The following is a 13,145-nucleotide window of genomic DNA, read 5'->3' as shown; positions in this document are numbered from 1 at the left end:
GTTGAGTTTGCTCGGACCATCTATGGACGTTGACATTACCTTCCACTCTATCAAGAAGTCTGTTCTCCATAATAAAACTTCTTAACTTAGAAACTGATCACGAATCGATATCTTTGTAAATGCAACATGACATGCAAACAAAAGAAAAGAAATAGTCAGTATCACATGATATCAAAAAATTTCAATGATAACTTATAAGGGTAATATCTAAAGTTTAAACCTAACTAAGTTGGGCTCATACGGTCTTTCAATATGAGGTTGGTTCTAAAGTTTGAGGTACCCGAACCAGCAGATTCCTCGATCCTCACCCATTATAGTCTCATTCGAATCGAGTTCGGTTCAGGGGAATACATTTCCCTATGGCTACACGGAGATGAAAATCTCACGAAACCATAAGTACGGATGTGTTCTGAAAGTGATCCACTATCCTGCACGGATGTGAAAACCTCACGAAGGCGTAGCTTCTCACTCCCACTTAAGGGTGTGACCACAATGGGCATGCAAATGCAATGCATTTCAGAATATATAACATATGCAATAATACAAACACATGTAATGCAAAGAGGATTGAATTTTAAAATTTTTCAAATTTTCGACATTAAGACAAAATGTAATCAATTATACGGCTTGACTCTCTTATTAGTCCCCAGCAGAGTCGCCAAGCTGTCGAGACCATTTTCAAATTGAGTTTTGGAAAATAAGAATCGATTTTAAAAAACGAAAACGGGAGTCGCCGCCAATCTTTTTAGGTGTGATTGGATCACCTTATAAAATGTTTTGTTTTAAAACATTAATTTTGGTTTACGAAAGTCGAAAAAACGAATTCGGGAGTCGATTACGTATGAGGAAGGGTCAGTACTCTCATAACGCCCAAAAATTGATACCTAATTGATTATCAAGTGTCTTTAATGTCGAAAATTTGAAAAATTTTAAGATGTAATCCTCTTTAAAATACTTTGATTTTGAAAATTTGGGTTCACTCGTATCAAAACATTGACACTAAGTTAACATTTTGGAAATCCCTATCTCGAAACGACAAATCGCCACATCCAATGAGTTAGGACACAACACTTTGAAATTCCAAGACAGTTGCTTACATTTTGAAAACCTTTAAAAACTTAGAAGGATACTTGACTATTCGAACTTAACGAGAAAAGTTGCAACCCAATAAGTTAGGGTACTACTTTTTCGAAATTTCCAAACACCAAGCATTGCCTTTATATTTTTTTGAAAATTTTGGAGTCTTGTCTTTTTTGAATCTGATGCATGAGGGATTATTTTGTATCATAAATCAAAAATAATACATGCATTTAAACAAAATGATGGCGATGATATAAAAATCATGCATCAGATTCATACATATACATATAAAGCAAATATTAACGATATGCATACAAAGATATATACAGCATGAATCGAGAATGAATAAGCAAAATATACAAACATATAAAATAATAATTAAATGATGCATGATATAAAAAACAATAATCAAATAATGTATGATATACAAATAGAAGAAATATAATATCAATCCGCATGTCTACAAAATATAACATATAATAATAATAATAATAACATTTAACATATACATGTTACATGCAATATAAAAATCTACAAAAGAATTAATAAAAAAATGATTGATTGCTGACAACAAATGCATATAATTAACAATAAGATATTTCATAACAATTTTAAAATAGTATTTAATATATAATATATAATATATAATAACAAGAATTTTTACAAAAGAATAATAATTATATGGTAATATATTGGCTTGAAAGTATGTAAGAGAATTCGTAATATAAATTTAAAATAAAATGATATATATAATAATTAATTAATTAATTAATAATGAAATGTGTATATAATATGAGTTAAAAAAATGATTTAATAATAACAATTTACAAATTTAAAATAATATATATAATTTAAACATAAATAATATAATTGGTAATATGTAACATACATAATATATATATAAAAATAATAAGCAACATACAAGTAAAACATAATAAATATTATATAATAAAATATATGGGAAATAATATAATAAATATAGCATGTAATAATGAAAATTTATATGTAAAAATAATATGTATATATAATATATGTAAAAATATAATAAAATATATATAAAAATAATAATTATGAGAGAATTAATATATAATAAACAATCATAATACATATAAAAAATAACACTTATAAAATAATTTTATGGAAGTAAAATTAAAATAAAACAAATAATAAAATATATATATAGAATAATAAAATAAGTATAGGACTAAATTTAGAGTTTAGCAAAATTAATGGGCGAATTTTGAAAGGAATAAAACTGAAATAAGGTCCTATTTAAAACGTACACAAAATTAGAGGGACTAACTGGACAAATTGCCCTATTCCCAAAACGGTGACGTTTTCCAGAATATACCTTAATAGCCATAAGGACTAAATTAAAATTAAAATAAAATAATGGGCCAAATTATAAAATAAAATAAAGTTTGATTGTAAGTACAAAAGGGATAGAAGGATCGATTGGGTAATTAACCCAATTCTCAAAAATGCGCGAATCCTCCTCGGCTAATCGGGTCAACGCGCGGATCCTTGGGTCACAAAACGATACCGTTTTGTCAAGGCTATATAAGCCAGATTATTAGCCTTAAAATCATTTGAAACCGGTTTAAAAAAAATTAAGAATTCTCTCTGAAAGGGAGAGAGGAGGGATCTTCGGGCTCTGGCCTCCGTTGGCAACACATCGGTCACGCGCCCACGCGCCACCCTAAGGACCACCATACACGGTGGCTAGGGTTTTAAAACCCTTCCTTTCACTCGTCGTTCCCCAGGTAACTTCCTTCCTTTTGTTTTTGTAATCTATATTTTTGCTAAAACAGTTTATATATATGTATATGTTACAAAAATAGTAAAAAAATACACGGTTAAATCACCTTTTCTGAAACTGTTTGTATCTTTCTGAATAAGTATCTGTAAGTATGTATTTCTATGCTCTTTAAAAAAAAATCAGTCATTTTACAATGGTTTGATTTGGGCTTTTATAGCCACTATTTATTACAAAAATTTAGGAAAAAAATCTTTTTATATCTTTCCATATTTGCTTTGCTTGCTGTTGTGGTTCTTTCCCTCTTTTGCAGGTGCTTGCGGAAAATCCGGCGATGGAAGGGTTGCTGGCGTTGAAGGAGGCCTGCAGTCTAGTGGTGGTGTCGGTGTGGTGCTGATTACGGAGGCAGAACCCTGAATGGTGGCCTTGATTGGGGAGCTGGATAGACACTCCCCAAACCTTCCAGAAGCAGTTGCGGCGCGAGGGAGAGAGCTAGGGTTAGAAACCCTAGCTGATGATTTTAGGTTTTGGGCCTCTGAGAGTTTGGGTCAATTTGCTTTTTAATTGAGTCTGCTGGGTAGTATTGGGCCTCGGGTGTAATGGGTTTGTTTGGGTTGCAACTGTTAGGGCTATTTGGATGTATATTTGGACTCTTGTAAGCTGGACTTTATGGACTGTTAAATAATAATTATTCATTTGGTTTATTTAAGCCTGGTCATATTTGGGATCTTACAATAGGCTTAAAAACATACTTGTATGTGCAAGGAAAACTATAGGTATAAAATACATGGATCTAGTAATGTATATAGATTAAATATATGTACCAATGTTTATGTATATGTATAATAATAATTTAAATAATGTATAAAACATGTGATTTCCTTTTAATCAACAAATATATATTAAAATATGTGAATAAACTCAAAAAAAGTTATATGTATGAAATAATATAGTGTTAATAATATACATAGAATAAAGTTAATTTTATTATAAAGTATATATGTGTATAATACTGTATAAAACATTTACATAAAATAGTATACAAAATATGAAAATACAATTACCCAAAAAATAAGTAAGATACAAAGGAATAAACACAAATTTAAAAAAAGCATAAAATGAATCTAAAAAAAACCTAATTGAAATCAAATTAAAATAATAAGGATAATTTACAAATAAACTGTTGATAATAAAATAAGGACCCATGCATAACACGCGCGAATTCACAGGGACCAAGACTGAAATTATCCCTACTACGTTGAGACGTGGGCTAAAATGCAAGAGCGCTCAGATTTTGGGGAAAATCCAAAAAATAAATAAGATGCAAATAGGAGCTAATTATAATGTGGCACGAAAGGGGAGGACCTACTACACAAATAACCCATTTGAAGCTCAAAGGCGCGGGTTTGTGTCCTGGAATTGGTTGACACGTGGACCCTTTCCCATGAAATGGCGCTGTTTCATTTTATTCCCAAAATTAAAAGCCATTGAATGGCAATTTGCTATTCCTTTGAGCCATAAATTGAAGACCCAATTATTAAGGTTTCAGAACAGTAGACTTTGAGGCTTTTCCATCCCCTTTTTAACCATTCAACTGCCACCATTCCACCATTGAAATCGATGGATGATAGCTCGCCATGGAATCGTTCCATTTCCCTACTCTAAACCTCGCCTCAGAAGGTCAGATTTTATCCTCGAAAACCTATCTCAAGCTTCGATTTCAACGAAGAAGATATGGCCTCCAATGGCTCATTTGAAGGCATGCTTTCCTTCTTTTAATTCCTCATACAGAAAACCACATGCAAATCTAAAGAAAAAAAGCAAAACACAGATTCAAAAGGGAAAGAAACAGAAAAAAGAACTCAAGATCACCTTTTTGATCTTTTGGTTGCTTTTTGTATTTCAATGTGTGTATATTGCGTAAAAAAAACTTACAATGAATTGTTCATGGCTTTACAGCCAAATGCTCAAAAGAAAAAATACAAATTTTTGTTCTTCCTATTGGCTGCTGCTCTGCTGCTGTTTTTGTTTGTTTTTTTAGCAGGTACGGAGTGCGTGGCGCATGTACGGGGCTGTGCGTTGGCTTACGGAGGCATGGGCATGGCTATGGTGCTAGGAGGTTGTACGGCATTGTGGGCTGGAGCCTGGCTGCGGCGCAAGAGGTAGAAACCCTAGGGTTTCTGCTTCTAAAGTATTTTGGGCCGTTTGGGCCTTGAACTTTTGGGTCTAGGTTTGGGCTTGTATTAGGTTTGGGCTATGGGCCATTGTAATGATTTTGGACTTTGGACTTTGATGATGGACTATTAATATTTGGATTTTTGTTTATTTATTATTTTTATTTTGTATTTTGGTTCTACTTCGAGCCCAGGCAAAAATGGCCCATTACAGTTCTGTTGTCGTTTTCTCGTTCAGTTCTACCATCAAATTACTGCCTGTTACTTTGCTCCTCTTCGTCAACCAGCTTGCTGCTGTTTTACTCCTCTAATTCAGATGGCGTTCGTTCGCCTTTATGTTGCCGCTGGGGTTTGGCCTTTATATGGCTGTCAATCAGCCAACAAAATTGTTGGAGTTATCGAACAAAAATTGGTTGCTCATTGTTTGCCTGAGGACGTGCCTTACTCCTTTTAATTTTCACTAGCAAGATTAATTTATTAGTTGATGCATTGTTTGAGTAAATTTGAAATTACTTGTGGTTAGGCTTAGTTAGTTAGAGTAAGTACTAAACGGAAGTGACTTTATTTAGATTTGAATTCTTTAATTTAGGATTAATTTAATTTGAATTATTAACTTGTTAGTTTTGATTTAAAGGTGAGTTGTTAGGTTGACGATTATTTGTAGCATATGGTTATTAATTAGATAAATTTGGATTAAGGATAGAAATTGGTTATTATTAATTAGGTTACATTAAATTTTTTTTAAAGATTAAAACTAGACTAATCGGGGTGCAAATGATAAGTTGGAATTATTTTTAATGAAATTGTTTAATTTTCTCTTGAAGCAAAAGAGTTAAGCAAATTGTTGAAAGCAAAAATTGTTGAAAGCAAAAGTCGTCGAGGATTCCTTGCTTCTAAGTATCGAATGCTTAGATATTTTTGTTTGCAATCACTAATTTTTTATTGCCCAGTTAATTAAATGCATGCCTTCGTAATATTTATTCGTGAAATTGATTTAAGTTGGTTTTGATTGTGCCTATAAATTGTTTTTATCATTGTAAAACTAATTTGTCAGAATCTTTTGAACATAGTCGGCATGCCCCGTGGAGAATAAGCAACTATGTGTGTGAAACTAGTTTGGCAGCTAGAGGTGGCGTGTACTCAGTTGGTAAGTCTCCTAACAGCTAGAGGCTTGGATTCCACAAGTAATTTATATCGCAAAGATCTTAGCACCTATGGTGTCAATCTAGAGGCAATGTCGGATGTGGGCTTTGTGAGCATGAGATCTCATTACAAGGTACTTCTAGATTGCCTTTTTTTTTTTCCTCCAACAAGGGAATAGGTTTGACTTCTAGACTCATTTGTCAGCAAAACTTTCAAATTGATGGACTCCATTGTTACTGGTCGGTCAGACTCTTTAATTATTAATAGCTTGATCAGATCAAATTATATTAGATTAAATTAAATAGAATGAAGAGTTGTGTATAATTAGAGAGGAGATTAGGCGGAGAAAAAAGAGTAAATAGAGTAGAATCCATTTCTTGTCAAGAAGTTTGGAGAGGTAAACTCTTTTTATTTTTAAATTTGGCTTATCAAAGTTGTTTTGTTTTAGAGCTATGACATATATAAAATAAATTAAGAGAAGATGCATATATTTTTTAATTTGCTTTTTCTTTTATCAATCATAGAAATAATGATTTTATCACCAACGAAAAAGGAAACAAACTAAGCACACATGGCAATCTTTTATTGCTGGCTGTCAAATTTATTTAAATATAGTATTACATAATATAAAAGAAAATAGTAGTAGTGCAAACTATTTTATTTTGTTTGGACAGCCTCACCACCACACATAAATTGCCTAGATACGATAGAGAGCAATTAATCAAAGCAAAGCTAGATTATTTAGGCACGGAACTGGCGTAGATATTGGCGGTTAATACTTGACCTTTGGAATTTGGTTCAATACTTGCCCATGCGGTGTATTCAGAATCGGCATAAATAATCCGATCTTCGCTCTTGTGGCCGTATTTAAGATTGTTTGCAACTTGTTTCCAATCAATGGGGTCATTAATTTTGAACATCTTAGTAGAGACCTACAATTGATAATTGAATGGATTATCATATATGCTATAATATATTTTATTTTTAAAAGAAATAGTTAAGCTTTAATATAATTACCATGTGAAAAAAGTGAAGTCAGTCTGATGCTATACCATGGGAAAGAATTAATTAGAAACTGAGAGATTAATATGTACCTGATTATCAGTGGTCCAAAAAATGATCCACCTGAGGCTATGACCGACTTCATACACAAGAGCTCCGTTCAGATAGATGGCTGGCATAGTCAGCGTAAAAGTTGCTGTTTCTGTATTCTTGATCGTTTCCGCAGCAGTTTCGTAGTTCGACAAAGCCAATACTAGATTCTGGCCAGCATCATTTGTAATAGTGCACTCAGTGGTAGCAGTAGAAGCCATTTGTAGTTGGTTTATACAAATTTCAGCTATATACTGAGTCTGATTTTTTATTTGCTTGTGTTGTGCTTCATGCAGGGTTCCATACACACATATTTATACACAGGTTTATAGCATAAAATAATCAAGTCAAGGAGCTTATAATTATTTAGCTTGAGCCAAGTCAATAAGATTTTATTAATTAACCAAGGTTATGACTTCATCGAAAGTTCTAACTATATTTATATCCTTATAACTATAAAACTTTTGTCCTTACTTTTCCTTTTCTTTCAATTCATTGTCCCGAAAATAAATAATATACTTTTTCTATCACATAAATCTATTCATATAAGTAAGCTGCCCTCCTATATATAGAAAAAGAAAAGGGTAAAATGACATTCACATCCTTGTAACTGATAATGCTCTAGAATAACGTATTTTTATGTATTAATCATATGTTTATTCTGAGCTTGATCCTACTAATTTGAGCTATTTATGTCTTTTTATCTTTTAGGGACTGATTTGGAGGCAAAAAGTAAAATTAAGTGCCAAAAGTACAAGCATGGAAGACACAAGGACTAAAAATGCAAAAGAAGAGATTTTATTTTATAAGACTCCATTTCATTTATATTAGGATAATTAATATTAAGATAATTATTAGAATTATTTAATTTTAGGATTTTATTTTAATTATCTTTATTTATCTTTAATTAAATGTATTTATCTTTTTAGAATTTAAGTTAAATTAGACTATCTCCCTAGCACTATAAATAAGTGGTGAAGTGACTCTATTTAGGGTGTTCATCTTTTTCTGTAAACACTCTCCCCCTAAAAGTTTAGGCTTTTGTTTCTTCATATTTTCTTTCAATAAAATTTCATTTTCCATTTTTATATTTATTTTTTTTCTACCATTATCATAAGCCACTAAGACCTATCTAGCCGAAGGTTGTCAATATTCCCCCTCCCAAAAAAAAAGGGTTCTTGAGGCCTAAAATCCGTACTTAGCCTTCTCGCCAAGTATTCATCGTTTCTCTGCACTATGGGCTGACGCTTCTGTCCATGGCCCTTAAGAAGCAAGCTTTTCAGCATATGCAAAGGCGATCGTTTTGTATGTTTTGAAAGGATTGCACAGTCAGTTCGTTAACTTACTGCGTTAGAGGTTGGCGAGCCAATGAGACAAAATGGCATGGGATTCGCCATTGAGAAGCGTTGATCTAGCATAGATTACTGGCTAGAGTCGGGTTCCCTAAAAATCGCAAGTCTAATCTTTGGAGCTAGTGGTTGTAGGCGTCCTCTTCCACTATAACTGGCTTACTTGAGTTGAGATGGGTTAGTTAAAAGCCAAGGATTGAACCCAAGACAGAACGAGACAACAGGAGGCTGAAATCTTGCCACATAAGAAACTTTCTTTATTTTCAAACTTTGTTTATTATTTTTCAATTTCAATTTTTGCAATCTATTTAATTTCACAATTTCAAGTCACTTTAAATTTTGTTTTTATTTTTTTCCAGATTCTTAATTCTATTTTTTTATTTTTCAGGAACGCAGGTTTTCTTGGCCAAGAAATTGTCCAGGATTTCAAGAAACGAGCATTCGTACAATCTGGTCCCTGAGGATTCGACCCTACTTCCCCGTTACTATTATTTTTACTATTTTACAGGGAATAGGATATTTTTGGTGCTCTCAACGACGCATCAAATTTTGGCACCGTTGCCGGGGATCGGTAACGTACTAATCTTGTTTTTTGTTTCTTATGACCAGATCTGCTCCAGGAACTCTTGCATTTGATTTAGAGATTGAAAAGACTGCAAGATCCAATCGCAGGGAAATAAAGTTAAGAAAAAAGCAGTCAGCAGTGGTTGGCGAAAACCCTAATTTAGCACCTCAACCTATGGCTCAAACAATTCAGCAACTGGCCGAAGCGTCGACAGAACAACTGCCACTATGCATCGTGTATCCTACTATGGATACTGACTTTGAATTAAAGTCAGGCTTGATCCAGCTACTGCCAACTTTTCGGGGGTTACAGAACGAAAATCCCCACAAGCATTTGAAAGAATTCCATATGGTTTGCCTTAGTATGATACCTCAGGGGGTAACTGAGGACCAAATTAAATTGCACATTTTCCCTTTTTCCTTAGCAGATTCTGCTAGGGAATGGTTATTCTATTTACCTCCTGTATCTGTAACGACTTGGGCTGATCTGTCTCGTTTATTTCTTAACAGGTTTTTTTCAGCATCGCGTGCAGTCGAGTTAAGAAAAGAAATCGTGGGAATAAGGAAAAAAGATGCAGAGACTCTGTATGACTATTGGGAGCAATTTAAAAAGTTGTGTGCAAGCTGCCCATAACACGGTATAACGGAACAGTCTTTGTTCCAGTACTTTTATGAAGGCCTGAAACCAATGGAGATGAATATGGTAGACGCTGCTAACGGTGGAGCGTTGGTCAACATGACTCCACAACAAGCAAGAGACTTGATCTCCATGATGGCTGCAAATTCTCAGCAATTTGGAGCCAATCTTAAGCCCTCTAGAAGGGTTCATCAGCTAAGTAATTCAACCTTAGAAGATAAAGTAGATAAAATTGCTAATATTTTGAATTCTCTTGCTGCAGAAAAAGCAAAGACAGCCCGGTTATGTGGAATATGTGCTACCCCTGAACATAGAACTGATGCATGTCCTAGTTTCTATGATGATACTATAGCTCATTTAGATGCTGTAGGAAATTTCCTTGGGCTACCACAAAGGCGATACGACCCTTACGCTAACACTTGCATCCCAGGATGGAGGGACCACCCTAACTTAAGTTATGAGGCTAATCCATGATATAACCAACCATACCAAAATCGGGTTCCACAGCAGCCACAAGATTCAAGTAATTCTCTAAAAACTTTGGTCACTAAATTAGCAACTAATATGCTTGATTTTCAACAAAAAATCGAGGCATCTATAAGAGAATTGACCATATCAATTGAGAAATTGAACTCTCAAGGGAAGCTACCGTCACAAACAGAACCTAATCCAAGACAACACGCAAATGCAGTGTCGTTGCGAAGTGGAAAGGTACGAGAACCAATTCCTGATAGGAATTTTGGCCAAGAAATCATCCAGAAAAATCTCGAAAGTGACAAACAGGTCCAAGCGAACCTCTATTGCCGAAATTCTAACCTCCATTCCCAGGACGATTAAATCAGTGTCGAAAAAGTAAGGAAGACAAGGAGATCCTCGAAACATTTAGAAATGTCGAGATTAATTTACCACTGTTGGATGCCATCAGACAAGTTTCGCGGTATTCCAAGTTCCTTAAAGAACCCTACACCAAAAACGAAAATTAACAGGTAATGAAAAGGTAAGTGTTGGTGAGAATGTATCAGTAGTGTTACAGCGAAAAATGCCAGCGAAATGTAAAGATAGGGGCATATTTGCAATACCATGCAAAATAGGCCATTTAGGAATTAAGAAGGCTATGTGTGATTTAGGGGCCTCCATAAACGTCATGCCTTTTTCTGTTTATGAATTACTTAACGCGGGTTTTTTGACAAAGACAGGTGTTACCATTCAGTTGGCAGACAGGTTCATTGTGCATCTCGAAGGAGTTCTCGAGGACGTATTAGTCAAAGTCAATGGGCTTATCTTCCCTGCAGATTTTTATGTGATAAAAATGGAGGAGGATAACGCTTTTGGGTCTTTAGACATCTTGTTGGGGCGATCTTTCCTTAGTACTGCGAATACTAAGATTGACATACGAAGCGAAACCCTCACGATAGAGTTTGATGGAGAGATCGTGAAGTTTAACGTTTATGGAACTATTAGTCACCCAAGTGAAGTATTGGACGTAAACCGCGTCGACATAATTGACTCATCAGTAGAAAAAATTTTGAGTTATCTTATGGAGATAAATCTAAAATGATGTTTGATGATTTTGAATCTGTTAATAAATTATTGGCTCCCATAAATACTAAACTTCTACCTTCTGTTGTGCAGGCACCAGATCTGAAATTAAAACCACTTCCTGAACATCTCAAATGAATGTTTTTGGAGAATGATGAGACCATTGCTTGCTTAAAAGGGATCAACACCTTGGAGGAAAATACGAAACCAAAGAAAGAGGCGCAAGGATGATTAAACCCAAATATGGTGAACATGATAAAAAAGGAGAATTTCCAATCCTATATGAACGAAAGAATTCAGCTGGAACAGCCTCAATACTAGTTGGGGCGTCAAGCTAGCGACGTTAAACAAGCGCTTATTGGGAGGCAACCTAATTTTTATTTTTATTTTATTTTTTCTTATTATTTTATTATTTATTATTTTTAGATATTAATAAAATTCTCTTCGTTTATCTAGGTAAACCGAAGCAACAATAGGAAGAACTCATTACCATAATACACGAACGACAGTAACTACACGGGGAGTTCTTCTAAACTTTTCTTCTACCTATTTATTTATTTATTTCACATTCAGGACTATGTGTTTTAAGTAGGGGGAGACATTCCTCATTATTTCTGTCGTTTTAGATGCTGATTTGGTTGTTGCTGCCCATATAATTTTTTTTTAAAGAATATTCTGCTTCTTTTCATGCCCAAGAATTTGACCACGACTTGCCCACTGTTTGACCCACATGCATGATTTTTATCTACTAAGTTAATTATGATTTTTCTTGATAGATTTCATCTCCACTGTTTTATTTCTTTTAGTTTAAATGATTATGATTAATGGAGTTAACCATATCTTGATTTTGGTAAATTTGATTAAGTCTAAATTTAAGAGGACACTTAATACAATTGCATACTTAAAATATGTTCATGACTATTAAGGTGGTTACTGAAACTTATTTTTGACACCTGATTGTTTTTCCTAAGTCCTCCAAATTTAAATTTCGTTTAATAATAATAATGTTTTCGTGGTTATGAGTGCAGCTTAAGACGTGACTAGCTGAGTAACCGGGGTAGGGTGCTTGGGTTGTTATCTTATTTCGCGTCAAAAGGTTGTGTGACGTGTTAGGTAAAACTCTGCTAATCGGAATTAATTTTTAAGGATGTGTTGGGCTGAGTAACCGGGGTGAGGTGCTTGGCTGTCATCTCTCTTCACGTCAAAAGGTTCAATATATTCCTAAGTAAAAATAAGTAAATTAAATTAAAATTCTATATATATATATATATAAAGAGAAAAACAAGATGCATTTATAAAATTTGGGGACTAAAGGGAGAAATAAATTAGGTGTCTTGATAGGTTTGGTAAATTACCTAATTTTCATGAAATAACCCAAGTCGATCTTAATTTTATGTGTGTTAATTGGAACACTTTTTCAATTTTGCTTAAATCAAGTTAAATGTTCTCTTTATTTTTCATATGCATTTTTAAGTAATTCTTATGAAACTTTGGAGTGGTATTTCTTTTATGGTAGAATCTAACTTTCACAGTAGATAGGAACCATACTTGAAGGCAAGCATGGACTAAGTAGGGGAGAATTTGATAATGCTCTAGAATAACGTATTTTTATGTATTAATCATGTGTTTATTCTGAGCTTGATCCTACTAATTTGAGCTATTTATGTCCTTTTATCTTTTAGGGACTGATTTGGAGGCAAAAAGCAAAATTAAGTGCCAAAAGTGCAAAGATGGAAGACACAAGGACTAAAAACGCAAAAAGAAGAGATTTTATTTTATAAGACTCCATTTTCTTTATATTAGGATAATTA

At 33.7% G+C, this 13,145-nt stretch overlaps 1 protein-coding gene and 1 long non-coding RNA gene across 2 annotated transcripts; one reads left to right on the top strand and one right to left on the bottom strand.

Moving 5' to 3' along the window:
• Window positions 1–2,684: 2,684 nt before the first annotated feature.
• Window positions 2,685–3,540, top strand: LOC107903043 (uncharacterized). Its single transcript, XR_001685688.2, has 2 exons — window positions 2,685–2,843; window positions 3,150–3,540. It is a non-coding gene; the product is annotated as an uncharacterized lncRNA (long non-coding RNA).
• Window positions 3,541–6,706: 3,166 nt separating this feature from the next.
• LOC107904406 (uncharacterized) lies at window positions 6,707–7,545 on the bottom strand. The gene is made up of 2 exons (XM_016830768.2): window positions 7,248–7,545; window positions 6,707–7,085 (listed from the first exon to the last, which is right to left on the bottom strand). Exons 1-2 carry the CDS (start codon window positions 7,464–7,466, stop codon window positions 6,891–6,893), a joined length of 414 nt encoding a protein of 137 aa, XP_016686257.1. The 5' UTR covers window positions 7,467–7,545; the 3' UTR covers window positions 6,707–6,890.
• Between the last annotated feature and the right edge of the window lie 5,600 nt (window positions 7,546–13,145).

Source organism: Gossypium hirsutum, chromosome A05 (assembly GCF_007990345.1).
Source record: "Gossypium hirsutum isolate 1008001.06 chromosome A05, Gossypium_hirsutum_v2.1, whole genome shotgun sequence".
Classification (NCBI taxonomy): Eukaryota; Viridiplantae; Streptophyta; class Magnoliopsida; order Malvales; family Malvaceae; genus Gossypium; species Gossypium hirsutum.
The sequence above is the reverse complement of the archived record's forward strand: the minus strand, read 5'-3'. Positions and strand labels throughout refer to the sequence as shown.